Raw genomic sequence first — 19447 nt, 5'->3', positions numbered from 1 at the left:
CCCTCAAATGCATCAAAAATTGTTTCCTAAAAGGAATTCAGAGTGAGATCAGGACTGAACGGACTTCAAAGTACCACCCTCCCCTCACTCATAAGGAGAAATGGGTCTGAAGAAGGGAAAACGAGTGACCCATCGCTGGTAAGAGCAGGGCAGATCCAGGGCTCCCCTGCCTGTATGCAGGGAACCAACAACCTTAGTCGCTCAGTGGGGACCCACTCTTTACGACCCTATGGACTGTAGATCGCCAAGCTCTTCTGGCCATGGGATTTCCCAGGCAAGCCTACTGGAGTGGGTTGCCATTTCCTTCTCCAGAGGATCTTGCCCACCCAGGAATTGAACCCCAGTCTCTTGTGTCTCCTGCATTGGCAGGTGGATTCTTTACCACTAAGCCACCAGGGAAGTCCCATGCCAGTGACCTAAGGAATCTAAAGTCACCTCCAACCTCCGGCTGTGCGCCACCCAGGAGGTCTCAGAAGGTGAAAGGAGCATTCGCCCCAAAGGAAACCAGCAGCCACAGGAACGCTTCTGGTTCTCTGCGGTCTTTAAACAGGAGAGTAAAAGAGCATCGTAGACACAGAGTGAAGCCTTAGAACTTGCTTTTAATCCATAAAATGTCCCCTTGAAATAGCAGGTAGAAAGCTACTAGAGCAAACTCCCTGAAAAGTGATCCTCCAACACCGCCCAGTCCCCGCCCCTCGACAGTGACCCTGGGCTCGGGAGGACCGCCCCAGTTTCCGGTCCTCTCCAGGGCCCGCACCTGCCGCCGCGCTCCCCCTCCTCCAGCCAGCCCCCGCACCCTCAGGCTCAGGGGGGCGGCCCGGGGAGGGTGCCAGGTGCGCATGTGGGTACAAGCCTCCACCCGGTAGCCAGCCGCAGAGCCGGCCGCACGGAATCACGGGGCGGAGGCGGGGCCGCGCCGGTGGTGGGAGTGGCCTCACCCAGGATGGGCGGGGCCGCGCCGGGGGTGGGCGCGGCGTCCCGGTTGCGCTCGCGGCTCCAGCAGACGCGCAGGCGCCCGACCGTGGGCAGCCTCCGGGACCCGGGAGTCGCTGGGGGCGGGCGTGGGGGCGCTGTCGGAGCGTGCAGGGCGGGGCCGGAGCGGGGCGGGCACGCGGCTAGCGCCCGGGCTGGTCCCTAGTAGAGCCGCCGCCCGGCCGGCTGGTCTCTGCGGCGGCTGCCGGGGCGGCCCGGGCGCGCGGCCTTTCGCCATGTACACCTTCGTGGTGCGCGACGAGAACAGCAGCGTCTACGCCGAGGTGTCCCGGCTGCTGCTCGCCACCGGCCACTGGAAGCGGCTGCGGCGGGACAACCCCAGGTTCAACCTGATGCTGGGAGAAAGGAACCGGCTGCCCTTCGGCAGACTGGGTGAGCGTCCCCGTTTTGCGCCCTCCTGCTCCTTCCCTCCCCCCGTAGGAGCGCTTTTGTTTAAGGTCGGAAACCTTTTCCTCTCCGTCGTTCCTCGGTCAGATTGAAAACTGCATCCGTAGAGGGCCAGGCGCAGCGTTTTTCTTGCCTTCTCGTGCCCTCGATCGAATTTGGGGCGGGAGTGGCTGTGCGGGCCACTGGGACGGCAGCTGCCTCCTGACAATGACCGGTCCCCACAGCCCTCTCCCCCCGGGGGTGTCGGTCTCTCCGGGGACGGGGAGCCGAGACCGCTTGTTCCCCGGATTCCCCAGGGCCCGACACCCCCAAATCGGGCAGGTTGGCTGGGCGGATCGCCGGGCGGTTCGAGGCTCCGCTAGCCGGGGACGGATGTCTGTCTGGCTGGAGCCCTCTTGCAAATTTCCTCCTCTGAGGATTCCGCCCTGCCTGTGTGGGCTCGGGAGGGGTGCTTGTGTGTGTTGAAAGCCCTGAGCATTGAGTTCCCCGAAGACTCAAATAAACTGTCAGGGGATTTGGAAAAGACCTCTGAATTCCAAAACCAGTGAGCCCAGCCCGGCGAAGGGCGGAAGGGTGTCTGATTTTGGACCATTCCTTAGACCACCAAAGAACACGTTTCCGCAGTTGCGTGTTGAATGCAGATTTTTCGTGACACTGGATTCTCTGTCCGGCTCTCTCAGAGGGAGTTCCCTTCGCGCCCATGGTTGCAGCAGGCAGCACAACATCTCCATATCCGCCTGTAGGAAGGGGCTGGAGAAGGAGAGGACCAGCGGCTCCTTTTTAGATGACGTAATCCAGAAGTTGTGCGGATCACTTCCTTTCACATCCCATTGACCTGAGCACAGTCTCACGGCCACTCCTCACTGCACAGTCATCCGGGAATTGCAGCCTCACTCGAGGTCGCCAGTGCGCCCTGCCAAAATTCCCCTGGGTTTGGGACCCCAACATATTGCCAAAGAGTGGAAGGAGAGGACTGATAATGAGAAAAAGTCATCTGTGCCTTGGAGGGCTTCCCGAAGAGGGCAGTGTCCTACCTCTAGCAGAAGAGAATGTTTTTAGAAATAGGTGTGGTCAGAGGGTGGAGAGATGGAAGAGGCAAAGAATGAAAATAGCCATTTGAAATTGACTTGCCCTTGCTGAGGGCTTCCCTGGTGGCTCAGCAGTGAAGAATCCACCTGCCAATGCAGGAGACATGAGTTCAGTCTCCAGATGGAGAAGATTCCCTGGAGAAGGAAATGGCAACGCTCTCCAGCATTTTTGCCTGGAGAATCCCATGGACAGAGAAGCCTGGCGGCCTAGAGTCCATGGAATCGCAAAGAATCAGACACAACTTAGCGACCAAACAATAAGCCCTTGATGAGCTTACAGAAAGAGCACAGTTGGGAGGGGAGCAGTAGAATTGTAATGATCTGAGCAGTGAAGGGGGTTCACCCTATTCTTACTGAAATTTCATTAAAATGGGACCACGAACAACTCTTTATTCTTACACAAATTTCTAGTGTATGATGGGGACTCCATGGAAGAGCTGATTCCAACCCCCAGAAATTCTGGAATATAGAGAATGTGCCTGGAGATTGCCTTTTGTTAAACTGTCTCCCCAGGAAGCCCTCAGCAAGAATACCTTCCCTGAAAGAAAAAGACCTGCTTATTGTTGAGAATGTTAAATTTCCTCCTTGCTCTCTCTGCTTCCCTGCCTGACAGACTTTCTTCTTTGGACTGGGTGATACCTAGCTGAAAGAGCTGAGGTTGGAATCCTAAAATTAAAAGCTGACAACAATCCTTCAATAAAAAATAAGTAAATTAGAAAAAAAAAAAATGACAACAGTGGCTCAGTGGTGGTGGAAGCAGGGGCCATCAGCACTGCTGAGGGGCTCAGCACTAGGGTGTAGAAGCAGAATTCTAGAAGGTCCAAAACCTACACCGGTACCATGAAGTCAGCAGTTGCTCAGTAAACATTTGGTTTTTATGAGAAAGCTGAGGGCTTCCTGGGGAGATAAAAGGCAATCTCCAGGCACATTCTCTTATTCCAGGATTTCTGGGGGTTGGAATCAGTCCTTCGATGCAGTCCCCATCATACAACAGAAACTTGTATGACATTAACTCCCAAGCATCCTGATTGGGAGTTTGATGTTAGCAAATGCAAAGTATTCTATATATGTATAACTGAATCACTTTGCTGTATAGCCAGAAATAACAACTGTGTGCATGTGCACTAAGTCTCTTCAGTTGTGTCCAACTCTTTGCAACGCTATGGACTGTAGTCCACCAGGCTCCTCTGTCCATGAGATTCTCCAGGCAAGAATACTGGACTGGGTTGCAATGCCCTCCTCCAGGGGATCATCCGTACCAAGGGATCAAACCTGCGACTCCTGCATTGTAGGTGGATTCTTTACCACTGAGCCACCGGGGAAGCCCCAATTCAACTCTAGTCCAATATAAAATAAAAATTAAAAAAAGAAATTCTAAAAAAGAGTGTCAGCCAAAAAATAAACAAACCCTTATACGTCAATAAAATTTATTTTGAAGATTAGTTTCTTAAAAGCAAGCAAAAAAAAAAAAAAAAGGCAAAACAGCATCCCACAGCCAGGTGGTTATATGACTTCAGTATTAGGGGTATTTACCTTTTGTACACAGTGAGAAACCCAAGGAGATGGCCCAGCCAGATAAAGGCCCAAGAATGCTGGTGCCATGGAGATGAGAAGGTGGGCAGTTTAGGTGTGAACCAGTCCACCTGTCTTAGGGAGATAATAAGAGCTAGTTAGTGCCTGAAAATTATTTGATTATATGCTGTCCTCTGATGAACTATTCTCTCATCTGGCATCTTCAATTCTAACTCCCTTTGTTTCATTCCTCTTTTGTGTGGGTGAAAACTCAGTGCATTTTGTTAGGATGTTAAATATACATTGAGGCTTTTGTAGAGATTATCATACTGCGTGAAATAAGTCACACAGAGAAACACAAATATTATGTGTCACATATATGTGAAATCTAAGAAAAAATAGTACAAATGAATTTGTTTACAAAACAGAAACTGACTCACAGACATAGAAAAGAAACTTATGGTTACCAAAGAGGAGGGAGGGGAAGGGAAAAATTAGGCCTATGAGATTAACCAATCCACACTACTATATATAAAATAGATGAAAAAGAAGGGTTTATTGTATAGCACAGGGAATTATATTCAATATCTTGTAATGGATATGATTATTAAATACTTACAGTGGAAAAGAATCTGAAATATATATAGAGAGATATATGTATAACTGAATCACTGCTGTACATCTGAAAGTAATATAATATTATAAATCAATTAAAAGTTTTTTAATTGAGGCTTTTGTTTTTATTTGTATCCTTCTGCTTTAGTTTTATAGAGGCGGGGGCATGCAGTGCAACCTACTGTAAATGAGTTTCCCTGTGGGAGTATGCACAGAAGTATGCACATATTCTCAGGGCTCCTGAATTTATAGACACGACCTCTCCACCATCTCCTCTCAGCTAGCTAATGGCTCTCCTAAAAGTTTGCAGAGGTAGACATGCTCGCAAATAGCAGGATCTTAGTTCTACTGCCTTCATCGATGGCTGTAGAGAGCAAGGGTAGCAACTTCAGAAGTCTGACCATTTGAGTCTACTGTGTAGAGATTATTAAATCCATGTGTTAAGCCACGAGTCGGGTACAGTGGGGATCCAGGAGAGGCAAAACAGAAAATACTTGTCCACCCTAGGAACAAAGGCAGCAGTGGTCCTTGGCAGACCTATGATACTGGTATAATCTCCACTCTGGGAAGGGTGAGAATTGCGAGCCGAAAACTGAGCAAAGGGTCATTGAGGCGCAGGGCAACAGAATCACTCTCTTTTCAACACCCAGGCTGATAATGGGGGAAAGATGAGCTGAGCATGACACGCTTGCTCTATGTCCTATATGCAAGTGCTGACATTGTTTTCCATCGGAGTAATGGTCTATTTCCTTTCTGAACCTCCTCTCTGCTTCACAGGTCATGAGCCTGGGCTGATGCAGTTGGTGAATTACTACAGAGGGGCCGACAAATTGTGTCGCAAAGCATCTTTAGTGAAGTAAGTGTTCTTTAAGACCCAGTGTTTTCCATTGTCACATAAACGTAAGCTTTCATCCTGAAGCACTTAAGCAGAATGTGGAATTGTCATTTAAGGGTGAAAATACTTTCATTTAGTAAGCAATCAAAGATGAGTTTTGGTGTGTGTGTGTGTGTGTTGCCACATTGCCGGAATCTTAGTTCCCTGACCAGGGATCAAACCTGTGCCTCCTGCATTGGAAACTAGGAGTCTTAACCACTGGACTGCCAGGGAAGTCCCCAAATATTAGTTTTGATTGTTATCCAAACTTTGCTGTATGTGTCTGGTAAAGCCTGCCTGTCTCTTACATGAGGGGCTTCCCTGGTGGCTCAGTGGTAAAAAAATCTGCCTGCTAATCCACAGGTTCGATCCCTGGGTCAGGAATATTCCCCAGGAATGGCAACCACTCCAGTATTCTTGCCTGGAGAATCCCATGGACAGAGGAGCCTGGCGGGCTACTGTCCGTGGGGTCGCAGAGTTGGGCACGACTTAGCGACTCAACAATAACAACAACTCATAGGTGAGGATTCCTTGAAGCAGAGCCTAAGACGGGGCTTCTCATGGCAGTGATTAATGAGGAGAGGGCTCGCAGGAGAAACTCATTGAGAACCAGGGAAGCCCAGGAAGCAGCCAAGCAAAGAGGTGGTTTCAGCTGAAATCTCAACTCAGCCTGATTCCATGGAAATTGGAACAAACGGCCCCTTGATAGTCTAGACTCTGATGTCGGTCAGCCACTGGCTATGGGAGGACACAACTTCCCAGCATTTCTAGGCAGCAGCTGGTCCCTGGAGAAGGGGTGCACATGTGCTTATAGCAGTCAACTCGCAGCAGCCAGGGTCCCCTCAGAAAGGACACCTGGGGAGAATATACCAGTATCTACCTCACTGCCCATCTCTGAGCAGTTCGCTTATGGCTTGCTGCCAAAAGAACAGCATCATGGGACTTCCCTGATGGTCCAGTGGTTAAGACTCAAAGTGGTTAAGTCAGTCCAGTGTCCGACTCTTTGTGACCTATGGACTGTAGCCTGCCAGGCTCCTCTGTCCATAGGAACCTCCAGGCAAGAATACTGGAGTGGGTTGCCATTTCCTCTTCAATGCAGGGTGCACGAGTTCCATCCCTGGTCGGGGAACTAAGATCTCATATGCCTTGCTATGGGACAGAACAAAACAAAAAAAGAAGAGCGGTGTCATAAGGTGGAAGGGGGCTGCCTGATCCAGTGATTAAGATCTAGGATCAGCAGCTTGGGTTTTAATTTCAACTCTTCTTAACAGCTTGGGCAAATTTTCTAATCCCTCTAAGCCTCAGTGCATCCTTCACAAAGAGGTTGTAATGCACAGAATGTCTGTAACAGTGGCACAGACGGAGCATTTGACCCTATGCCTTCATTTCCTTTTCTGTAAAATGAGGATAATAATAGCAACTACCTCAGGGTTGTTGTAAGGGTTAGTTGAATTAATTTATGTAAAGTCTTGGACTCATCCGAGGGTCAGAGTCCATATTGCATAAATGAAAGAGGGGTGGGGCCCCTAAAATCAGGTCTCCAGGATTCCCTCCACGGTGACTAGTGTGAGTGTGTATGTAGCCAAACACATCACTTAGGTAAGACAACACTAGAAGCCATGACTCAATGAAAACACTCTTCCCCAGTCATGCTGCTTTTCGGGCTCTAGATATTTACTAACTTGTGTTGATAGGAATATTTCCACCTTTTGGCTCAGACTCACTGCCCTCAGTAACTTATGCACCACTTCTCCCTGTGATGGATTTTCATGATTTATCAGCTACTCCTAAAGGAGAACAAAGCTTCATAAAGTCTTCTTTTTACATATTTGCGTATTTATTTGTTTTTAAACGTTTATTTACTTGACTGCATCGGATCTTAGTTGTGACATAGAATCTTTGTTGCATCATTCAAGATCTTTCGTTGTAGTGCAAGGATTCTCTAGTTACGGTGTGCGGGCTTAGTTGTTCCATAGTCTTTGGAATCTTAGTTCCCTGACCGGAGATCAAACCCATGTCCCCTGCATTGCAAGGTGGATTCTTAACCGCTGGACCACCAGAGAAGTCCCCTTATTTACATATTTAGAACTCAGAAGTTTGTTTCACAAGAACTAGAAGTAGAAGTGGGATTGTTTATTGAGGTTATCATTTAGGTATTTTGATAAAATGCTTGTTCATTCTGTGATTTTTTTTCTAAAGATAAAGGTAGGATTTTTTTTTTTTTGAGTAAAAAGCAGAGGATACTGTGAAAAGTAATGTTCTCTATATTTGCATACTTGGCAGCTAAGATAAAATGGAGAGAGTTCAGAGCTAGAGGCATGAGTAGATCTGAGTAAGTGTCTGGATCTCTGTGGCCTTGGACAGTGCTACTCAGAATTCCCACGTCCCACCTGTGAGGATGTCGGGGATCATGCCCGCTTCTTGCTTCCCCAAGGCATGTGACGTGGTCTGTTATGGCACCCTATACATGGCGACGTGACTTACGTGGGCTGGGGGTTGTCATCATCCTCTAAACTTCCTTCATTCTCTCAGGTGTCCTGTGAAGGACTGCGGTCATTCCCTTTGTCCCATAGTTTATATGGCTCAAAGTGAAAGTAAAAGTGTTAGTTACTCAGTCGTGTCCAACTCTTTTTGACTCCATGGACTGTAGCCCACCAGGGTCCTCTCCATGGGATTTTCCAGGCAGGATACTGGAGTGGGTTGCCATGCCCTTCTCCAGGGGTTCTTCCTGACCCAGGGGTTGAACCCAGGTTTCTTGCGTGGCTGGGAGATTCAAAATAAAGAAAATAGAGTGCTAGCTGCATGTATCATTTAAATTACCTAGCAGCCCCATTAAAATGAGTACAAAGATGGCTTCCCTGGTGGCTCAGTGGTAAAGAATCTGCCTGCCAATGCAGGAGACTGGGTTTCCATCCCTGATGCAAGATCCCACAGGCCTCAGAACAACTAAGCCCGTGTACCACAACTACTGAGCCTGTGCTCTAGAGCTTGGGAGCCACACTACTGAGCCCACAGGCCCTATAGCCCGTGCTCTGCAACAAGAGAAGCCACCACAATGAGAAGCCCGTGTACCACAACTAGAGAGTAGCCTCCACTCGCCACAACTAGGGAAAAGTCCGTGCAGTAACGAAGGCCCAGACAGCCAAAAAAAATAATTAATTAGTTGATTGATTAATTTAAAAAATATGAGTACAAAGACATTGTACAATTTATTTTAGTAATATATTTTATTTAACCAAATAATTCTAAAATGTCAGTTTGACATGTAATTAATATAAAAAACAACTAATGAGATATATTATTTTTGTATTCAAGTCTTCAGAATCTGGTGTGTATTTTATATTTGTAGCATGTCTAAACTCAAACATTAAATTTTCATTGGTGTGCTTCCCAGGAGGTGTAGTGGTTAAGACTCTGCTCTTCGACTGCAAGGGGGCACAGGTTCGATCCCTGGTTGGGAATTAAGATCCTGCATGCCTTGGGGTGTGGGGGAAGAAAAAGAAAAAAAGACATATGCAGCATGGATATAGATGAAAAAGTATAAATCACAAGGCCATTTTTTATCTTTGATTATTGAGTGAAATAATAATTGAAAAGAATGATTTGGTAAGCGTTCCTCTTATTTTAAGAAAATGTGAATTGGAGTTAACAATACAAGAACCCTGGTAAAATTCTTCTATCTCTTACTCAGGGGCATTGGTAAAGAAAACAGTATCATTAAATTCATCATCTTGTGTTTCTTCCATTCTTCATTGTATCATTTGCAAGTATGTACTGAACCATTTTAACAATTTATCCATACTGAGTACAAATGTTTTTAGTATGTGTCGATATGTATCATGCAATAGAATGTAGCAACAAAGCAAAAAAAAACACAAGCAAACATCAGTCTATTCAGTTCAGTTCAGTCGCTCAGTCGTGTCCAACTCTTTGTGACCCCCTGGCAGCACGCCAGGCCTCCCTGTCCATCACCAGCTCCTGGAGTTCACTGAAACTCACGTCCATCGAGTCCATGATGCCATCCAGCCATCTCATCTTCTGTTGTCCCCTTCTCCTCCTGTCCTCAATCCCTCCCAGCATCAGTCTTTTCCAATGAGTCAACTCTTTGCATGAGGTGGCCAAAGTATTGGAGTTTCAGCTTCAGCATCATTCCTTCCAAAGAACACCCAGGGCTGATCTCCTTCAGAATGGACTGGTTGGATCTCCTTGCAGTCCAAGGGACTCTCAAGTGTCTTCTCCAACACCACAGTTCAAAAGCATCAATTCTTCTGCGCTCATTAAATCCCAGTAAATCCAGACTTTAACCCAGGTTAGCTGAAGCAATGTCTGTCACGATAGAAACTATTTTATCACATATAGATGGAATTCACCTGACAAATGTAAAGATTAGGGAATATATTTACCATGAGTTTCTATTTTAGGCTGCAGTTTGACAATATTTTTTCATATATTTGGAAATCTTTTGAGGCAAAATATACAAATTATTAATTGGGCAGCTTATATCACCCAGCTCATCTAAAGATAAGGAAAAATATTTCAAATTTTTCAAATTTTGATTCAATCTTTGATATTGTTAGAAATGCTTTGTACTCTCTGGGCAGTTATTGGTGGCTTAACTAAAGACCATTCACTTTTTGTAAAATATTTTTTTAGGCTTTCCTCAAAATTCTTTTACTACATTTCCATCTAAAATGATACTGTTTTTTTGTGTAAGAATCCAAGCCATTTCATAGCTGAACAAAATTACAAACCCAGATCCTTTTAAAAATGTTTAAAGTTTTTTTTCCTGTGGAGTTTTTAATTCTGATTTTAGCCACTAATTTCATTGTTTGTTTTTTGACTGTTGAAAGGTAAACACTTATCGAATTCCTTATGTTTCTTGAAAATGTCCCCTTTATACAACAAACTTCATTTTCCCTTCCACTGCTGCTGCTGCTAAGTCGCATCAGTCATTTCTGACTCTCTGCGACCCCGTAGATGGCAGCCCACCAGGCTTCCCCATCCCTGGGATTCTCCAGGCAAGAACACTAGAGTGGGTTGCCATTTCCTTCTCCAATGGATGAAAGTGAAAAGTGAAAGTGAAGTCGCTCAGTCATGTCCGACTCTTAGCCACCCCATGGACTGCAGCCTACCAGGCTCCTCCGTCCATGGGATTTTCCAGGCAAGAGTACTGGAGTGGGCTGCCATTGCCTTCTCCAAAACACAGCAGATTTTAATTGCTGTCCATGGTGAAATTTGTGACACACATTTGAATGTATTCTAGTGCTTATTTTTCCTTTATTGTGTGGTTATAGCTCTAGCTTCTGCATCTCCACTCAGTTTTATATCAGTAGTATACCTTTGTTTTAAATTGAAGAACTTGTCCATACACATTTTTTTTTAATTAGAAAAATAATTATGCTTGCTTACCAATTATGAATACCTAGCTATTACTAGGGCTTCCCAGGTGGCTTAGTGGTAAAGAATCACCTACAGGAAATACAGGTTCAATCCCTGGTTCAGGAAAATCCCCTGAAGAAGGAAATGGCAACACACTTCGGTATTCTTGCCTGAGAAGTTTCATGGACAGAGGAACCTAGAGGGCCACAGGCTGTGGGGTCATAAAGAGTTGGACACAACTTACTGAGTAAACAACAACAAGGCTATCACTATAACTTGTGCTATGAGCATAATAAGCATGTTATAGCGCTTCATCAGTGCCTGGAAAACAATCACATGAATCCATCTATTGTCCACAAGCAGAACAGTGATGCTTTTATGTTTAATACCAGAAGCAGCATGTGCACCCGACACACAGGCCACCCTCCAGCAGCAGCATCTTAGGTCATCCACTGGTGAAAGGGAAACATCATCTTGCCAAACAGTACTGTTGTGCTTCATGGAAACTTATCTTACTATGCTTCAACTTTTAAATTAAAACATAGTTGGAAATTCAGTTCCTGAGTTGCATTGGCCACTTTTCAAGTGCTGCGAAGCACTTGAAAGTTCCATGTGGCTCATGGCCACCATATCAGATGGTGCAGATAGAGCCGAATGGCCTGTGAGTAGAAATGCATGGTTTGGTTTTTTTTGTTTTGTTTTGTTATTTTGAGTTCTTTAAGTTAAATTCCATTGCCTCTGACTTAAAAAGAAAGTGAAAGTGAAAGTCACTCAGTTGTGTCTGACTCTTTGTGACCCCTATAAGTCCATGGAATTTTCCAGGCCAGAATACTGGAGTGGGTAGCCTTTCCCTTTGTCCAGGGAATTTTCACAACCTAGGGATCGAACCCAGGTCTCCCACATTGCAGGTGGATTCTTTACCAGCTAAGCCACAAGGGAAGCCCAAGAATACTGGAGTGGGTAGCCTGTCCCTTCTCCAGAGGATCTTCCTGACCCAGGAATTGAACCGGTGTCTCCTGCATTGCAGGCGGATTCCTTACTGAGCTATCAGAGAAGAGCTTTATTTAAAAATCTCAATTAATAGTTTCTTTTCATTATTTCTGCTGTTGGCTCACTGGCTGAGTTTTGCTGATTACAGACCAGGCTCTGGCATTTCTGTTTTAGAGAGACAAGGAAGTGCAGCTCAGGGGACGCTTGTGAGTGTCTTTGGCTAGGTTCTTCCCTCCTCTGATTCCTGGGGACCAAGGATGGGTTTAGAGTCAGGACTTGGGAACGATTCAGGGCTTGCATCCTGCCTGTTCCTCACTACCTTTATGATGTTGGGAAGTTCACTTCTCTGTGACCCAGTACCTCATCCATGAAAGGTGATGCTGGTGCCTCCCCCTACGGATCTCATTGGGAAGGCGATGCCGAGGGAAGCCCTTGTGTTTATTAAGTGCTTGATGTTATATCCCCCTTGTTTTGTTATTTGGGAGGCAGGAGATGTGTTTAATTATGACCATTAGAGTCCTGTGTTCCAGTAGAAAGACTCTTCCTAGGAATTCCCTGGCAGTCCAGTGACTCAGGTGTGATCCCTGGTCTGGGAACTAAGATCCTTCAAATTCCGAAGTATTAGGCTTTTCTCTCCAGAGTTGGGCCAAGGTAGTATTTTTGCTAGTATTCCAGATAGTTTCCTCAATTCTCCACTTGGTTTTGTTAGTGTAGGTCTAGCTTGGCTATAGCATATTTGTTGGAAATATGTTGTTTCAGGATCACTGCAAATTAAGTTTCCTTAGTGATGCATTTTAAGAGGAGTTAAAGTTCTGGACATTAAGCCCCTTTGGAATTCCATGGAGTGTGCCTGTAAGGTCTTGTATAACAGCTGTGTGCTGCTCTGTGGTCCATTGGAGGTCTGCCCAGTGAGGCCAAGAGTGAGGCGTGGGATAAGGAGACCAGCTCTGGGCCCTGGCCATGCCTCCTTGGAGAGCTCTGGGGCGAAGCACTGGCTTTTCTGAATAGAGAGAGAGACTGTTCTCAGAAGAGAGATTGACCTTCTATCATCTGCCAGGCTCATCAAAACCAGCCCAGAACTGGCTGAGTCCTGCACATGGTTCCCTGAGTCCTACGTGATTTATCCAACCAACCTCAAGACCCCAGTTGCTCCAGCTCAGAATGGAATCCATCCACCGCTCCATAGTTCAAGGACAGATGAGAGAGAATTCTTCCTGGCTTCATATAACAGAAAGAAAGAGGAGGGAGAGGGCAACGTTTGGATTGCAAAGTCATCAGCCGGAGCCAAAGGTGAGTTGGCATCACTGCCCCTTCTCCCTTCCCTGCAGGTACTTGATATGCTTTGTTAGATTCAAATGATGTCTTTAGATGAGTGACTAGAGACCACATCTAGTTACACAACTTAAAATATCTAGGTTCTGATGACCTAGAAATGTATATCTCCAAATCACTTACAGTAAGTCCTCCATGTTCGAATTAGTTCCATTCTGAGAGCACATTCATAAGCCCAGTTTGTTTGTGTGTGTGCTTAGTCACTCAGTTGTGTCCGGCTCTTGGCAGCCCCATGGACTGTAGCCCACCAGGCTCCTCTGTCCATGGGATTCTCCTGGCAAGAATACTGGAGTGAGTAGACATTCCCTTCTCCAGGGGATCTTCCCATAGGTACCCAACTAACACAATCAGCCATATAGGACTGTACTGTAATAGATTTATAATACTTTTCACACAAATAAGACATTTAAAAAAAAATAAGCATTTTTCATCTCACAGTACAGTACCTTGAAAAGTACAGCAGCACAGTGCAACAGCTGGCACCAGGGGCTGGCATCGAGTGAACGGGCAAGAAGAGTTACTGATGGAGGAGGTGGGAGATGGTACAGCTGAAGGGTCATCAGCAATAGGGGACGAAGGGCAAGCTGCACAACCACTTGCAGAGGATGCAGCCCGTGACAGTGTACTCCAGACGCATGAACTCCCTTACGTGATTTTGACATACAAACGCACGTTCTCATCTTTGAAGGTTTGTGTGTAGGGGACTTACTGTATACTAAAATAAAGTAAAATAAAATAAGCAAAAGTGTCTCTAGCTGAGGGCTTTCTCTTTAAGCTCCAAACCCAATGGTAAGCATTTTCAACTTAACATGTCTGATGTAGAACCTTTTGTTTCCTTTCAAACTATACCCACCCCAGCCTGCTCCTCTTTCTGCCTGCTCATGGAGTACATGATCCCACTTTTCACCCAGCCTCTGAACCCCAAACCTGGGAGTCCTTCTTGCCTGCTCTTTGCTTTACAGTCAACCTCTAACACATCAGCAAGTCTTGCTAACTTTACCTTTAAAATAGAGTCTCAAATAGAACTTTTCTTACCATTTCCACTGCTCTCACTTGACACCAAAGCTCCTGTTCTCTCTAACCTAGGTAATTACAATGCCTTTCCACAGCAGCTCTCCTGCTCTTGGGCCCAGTGATGTTTTAAAAATGGAAACATGATCATATTACTCCCCACTCAAGACTTACCAGCTGGCTCCCTGAGGCAACTAGAATAAACTCAAGTCCTGCTAGAAGTCGACACCACTTGATATTTGCCCGTTTCTCTGATCTCACCCCCATCCTTGGCCTTGCTCCCTGTACTGTAGCCAGGAAGCCTGCCTAGAGTCCCTCAAATACTCTGAATTCATCTCTGTACCTGGAACGCACTTCCACGAGCTGTTTTCTCAGCTCAGATGGTGCCTTGTCAGAGAGGCTTGTCTGATCTAAAATAGCCTCTATGTCCGTTGCTTTCTATCCTTTCCCCTGCTTTAATTTTCCATCCCTGCACTAACCTTTTCCAGCACGCTATTACTTATTAGTTTATCTCTTCATCTCCTCCATAATCCTGCAAGCTCCATGTAAACACAGACTTTGTCTTCTTCATCTCTGTACCTTCCCTGCAGGCTCTTAATAAATGTGTGTGAATGAATGCACTGAAGGCGTAACGTGTGCCATAGCTCAGGCTTAAAGTAAGGCAGTTGCCAATGTAATGATCACATAGACATGGTCCTTCTCTATAACTACTATCATATGCTGTCTTAAAAACCATCCCATTTTGAACTTACGCTTCTTTGATTGCCTTGAAAGACTGTCTGGCCATTGGTACTCATTTTTTTTTTTTTTTAAATCAAAATCAACTTCATTATTATTTCCAACCTCACTTCTGATCTTATAAACAATACAGGTTCATTATAGGAAGTTAGAATGTACAGATACTATTATTCCCCTATTATAAATTAAAACACCTATTACCATCATTTTGGTAATTATCTCTTTTTTTAAAAAAAACTTTTTATTCTGTATTGGGGATTAGCTGATTAACAGTGTTGTGATTTTCTGGTTTAGATAAACAACTAAGGGACTCAGCCATACATACACATGTATCCATTCTCCCCCAAACTCCCCTCCCATCCAGGCTGCCACATAACATTGAATCAAGTTCCCTGTGCTGTATAGCAGGTCCTTGTTAGTTATCCATTTTAAATACAGCAGTGTGTACATGTCCATCCCAAATTCCCTAACTATCCCTTGTCTCCATTCTTCTCCCTGACACGTTGGAACTTATTTTTATCCCAGGCCCAGTGGACCTCACCTTTTTCACGAACTGTGAGACAGAAGGGCATCACCTGGAATCCTCAGGTGCCTCACCTACCTCTCCCTCCCCTCCTGTGACCTCTTCTGCAGAACTGTCCCCTAGCTTTGTGCCAGTAGTAAACAGGGGAATTGGAAGAGGAAATAGTCGTCTAGAGTATTTCAGATTCCTCCTGTGGATGGAGACTTGAGTCAGGGTGGCCACCATGAGGACATCTTGCGTCCTTGTGTCAGGGACTTGACCGGCACGAGAACGGGGAGTGAGGCAGGCCTTGGGCAGAAGGACATGTCAGGTCATGGCGGTGATCCCACCCTGGTGGTCCCTGGACCCTCAGCAACACAAGACAGAGAGTGATGCTCAGCAGCAGAGGGAGATACAGACAGAATTAATGCCAAACAGAGAAGACATTTCACTTTAGGAGCTGAGGAGATTAGTGGTGTGGATTTGTTTTATTTGGGAATTACAAAATGAAATGAATAGCTGAATGAATGAATTGTATTCTTGTTAAACAAACACATAGTACCTAGCATTCTGGGTATAGTTGGCGTAACTTGACACTATTCAGAGCAAGCCAGTGTTTACCGTCTCCACCGCCCATCTTGGATCTGAGTCACCTTCACCGTCATCTGGAGCATTCTCCCAATCTCCACACAGGACAGTAGACAGAGATCCTATTAGAGCAGAGTCAGACCGTGTCACATTTGTACTCAGCACTGTCTCTGGGACCAGGGTAGCACCTGACAATCAACGGAGGATCAATATATATATTGAGTGAATGAATGAATGTATAGATGGATGGATGAATAAGAGAAATAATGAACATTTGGAGGTAGAGATAAATGAGACAGACATGATTCTCTTGCGCTCATGGACCCACAGTCTAGTCAGAAAGAAGGCTAATGATGCTAATTTCCAGATGGAAACATTTTTCAAAAGTTTTTGAAAACAAAAACTATGATACAAATCTCCATAGCACCTTTATAAGACCCAAATATATATGTATATGTATAACTGAATTAACTCTGCTATACCCCTGAAACTAACACAACATTGAAAATCAACTATACTCCAATATAAAATAAAAGTTTTTTAAAAAGCCAAACAACAGTGGATACAACCCAAATGTCCATACATTGATCGATTGAAAAAAATGTGGTATAGCCATCCACACAGTGGAATATTTAGTCATAGAAAGGTGGAAAGGCATATTGACACATGCTGCAATATGGATGAAGCTTGAAAAAAACTATGTTAATGAAAGAATCTAGACCAAAAAAGGCCCTTTACTATTTATTTCCATTTATATGAAATCTCTAGATTCGGCAAACCTATGGAGATAGAAAGTAGGTTGGTTAGTGGTCATCAGAGGCTTGGGTGAGGAAGGAATGGGTATAAGTGTTTAGTGGGTATGAAGTTTGGGGGGAAGTGATGAAAACATTCTAAAATTAGATTGTAGTAATGGTTGCAAACCTCTCGAATATACTAAAGACCATTGAATTTTACACTTTAAAAGGGTGAATTTTATAGTATGAAAATATCAAAGCTCTTTTAAAATATTGCATCCATTACTTAATGTTGAGGGACACTTTTTCTTGGGGTATAGTTGATTTACAATGTTGTGTTAGTTTCAGGTGTACAGCAAAGTGAATCAGTTATACATATACATATATCCACTCTTTTTAGGTTATTTTCCCATATAGGTCATTATCAAGTATTGAGTAGAGTTCCCTGTGCTATACAGTAGGTCCTTATTAGTTATCTGTTTTATATGTAGGAGTTCAGTTCAGTCGCTCAGTCATGTCCAACTCTTTGTGACCCCATAGGTCGCAGCATGCCAGGCCTCTGTTCATCATCAACTCCTGGAGTTTACTCAAACTCATGTCCATCGAGTTGGTGATGCCATCCAGCCATCTCATCCTCTGTCATCCCCTTCTCCTCCTGCCCCCAATCCCTCCCAGCATCAGGGTCTTTTCCAATGAGTCAACTCTTCGCATGAGGTGGCCAGAGTATTGGAGTTTCAGCTTTAGCATCAGTCCTTCCAATGAACACCCAGGACTGATCTCCTTTAGGATAGACTGGTTGGATCTCCTTGCAGTCCAAGGGACTCTCAAGAGTTCTCCAACACCACAGTTCAAAAGAATCAATTCTTCGATGCTCAGCCTTCTTCACAGTCCAACTCTCACATCCATACATGACCACAGGAAAAACCATAGCCTTAACTAGATGGACCTTTGTTGGCAAAGTAATATCTCTGCTTTCGAATATGCTATCTAGGTTGGTCATAACTTATCTTCCAAGGAGTAAGCATCTTAATTTCATGGCTGCAACTACCATCTGCAGTGATTTTGGAGCCCTCAAAAATCAAGTCTGATACTGTTTCCACTGTCTCCATCTATTTCCCATGAAGTGATGGGACCAGATTCCATGATCTTAGTTTTCTGAATGTTGAGCTTTAAGCCAACTTTTTCACTCTCCTCTTTCATCAAGAGGCTCTTTAGTTCCTCTACACTTTCTGCCGTAAGGGTGGTGTCATCTGCATATCTGAGGTTATTGATAATTCTTCCGGCAATCTTGATCCCAGCTTGTGCTTCTTCCAATACGTATGTTCAGGTAAATCCCAGTCTCACAGTTTATCCCTCTCCCCTTCACCCCTGGTAACCATAAGATTGTTTTCTACATCTGTGACTCTGTTTCTGTTCTGTAAATAAGTTCATTTGTACCTTTTTTTTTTTTAGATTTCACATATTAGTGGTATCCTATGATATTTGTCTTTTTCTGTCTGACTGACTTTACTCAGTATGATTATCTCTCAGTTGATGGACACTTTGAATGTATCCAGTGTTTTCTATTATAGTGCTGCAAGAATGTCCTATTACATTTGTCTTCATGCCGTAACCTTACTGATGTTTCTGTAAAATATAGTGTTTCCAGTGGGTTTATTGGTTATAAGCAACACACAACCTTTATTGTGATACCAGTGACCAAGAGTAGTGGCCTGTATTCAGCGCGCTCAGATTTTGAATATCCATCAAAATGAAATTTCATGGTTAGAGCCTGCCATGATGGTGTTTACAATCCTACGTAAATAGAGAGTAGGACTGGATAATGCAGGTGCTTTTGTAGGGAGACAGGAGAATAAGATGGAAGGAGGGAAGGGATGGAGAAGAAAAGCGAGCCGGCCAGTAACAGCCTCCTGTCGGCTGTCCGCATTTCCCTTCTGGCTTTGCAGAGAGCTTTTCTTTTTCCTCTTGGGATGAACCGGACTGATCTGGCTTTGCTTTTGCCCTGTTAGGTGAAGGCATCCTCATCTCCTCAGATGCTACAGAACTGTTGGATTTCATAGACAACCAAGGCCAGGTGCACGTGATCCAGAAATACCTGGAGCGCCCTCTGCTCCTGGAGCCCGGTCATCGCAAGTTTGACATCCGGTAACACATCCACATCTGGAGTTTTTGTTTTTCAAATCTGGGAAAAATGCAATCGTGCGTGATGACCAATGTGATCTGGAGTGTGAGAAAGTACTGGACCGCATTCAATGTCACCCAAGTTGGGCTTCCCTGGTGGCTCAGAGAGCAAAGAATCTGCCCACAGTGCATTGATCCCTGGGTGGGAAAGATCCCCTGGAGAAGGGAATGGCAATCCACTCCAGTATTCCTGCCTGGAGAATCCCATGGACAGAGGAGTTTGGCAGGCTACAGTCCATGGGGTCGCACAGAGTTGGATACGACTGAGTGACTAGCACTTTCAAGCTGAGTGGCTGAACGGGACTGAGTTTCTGTACTTCATTTTCTGGTTTTCTGTCACTCTTTCTCTTGTCTTTCTATAAAATGTGGCTAAGATGATGAATTTCCTCTCTTTCTTTTTCTTTTAGTATTCTCTCTTTTAAAAGCTGTCTATGGCTGCACCGGATCTCTGTTGCTGCACACAGGCTTTCTCTAGCTGCGGCGAGCGGGGACTACTCTCTAGTTGTGGTGCGCAGGCTTCTCG

General features: G+C 45.0%; 1 protein-coding gene across 1 annotated transcript in view; it reads left to right on the top strand.

Annotated features, from left to right (window-relative positions):
* The first annotated feature begins 1208 nt into the window (after positions 1–1208).
* The window catches only part of TTL (tubulin tyrosine ligase), a 35930-nt gene continuing 17691 nt past the window's right edge, over positions 1209–19447 (top strand). Inside the window, exons 1-4 of the mRNA XM_068972144.1 lie at positions 1209–1365; positions 5373–5451; positions 12896–13128; positions 18753–18888. Of these exons, the coding sequence (XP_068828245.1) occupies positions 1209–1365; positions 5373–5451; positions 12896–13128; positions 18753–18888 (605 nt within the window). The remainder of the gene's footprint in view (positions 1366–5372; positions 5452–12895; positions 13129–18752; positions 18889–19447) is intronic.

The sequence above is a fragment of the Capricornis sumatraensis genome, chromosome 1, assembly GCF_032405125.1.
Source record: "Capricornis sumatraensis isolate serow.1 chromosome 1, serow.2, whole genome shotgun sequence".
In the NCBI taxonomy this organism is placed as follows: domain Eukaryota; kingdom Metazoa; phylum Chordata; class Mammalia; order Artiodactyla; family Bovidae; genus Capricornis; species Capricornis sumatraensis.
This window is presented reverse-complemented; position numbering and strand designations above follow the sequence as displayed.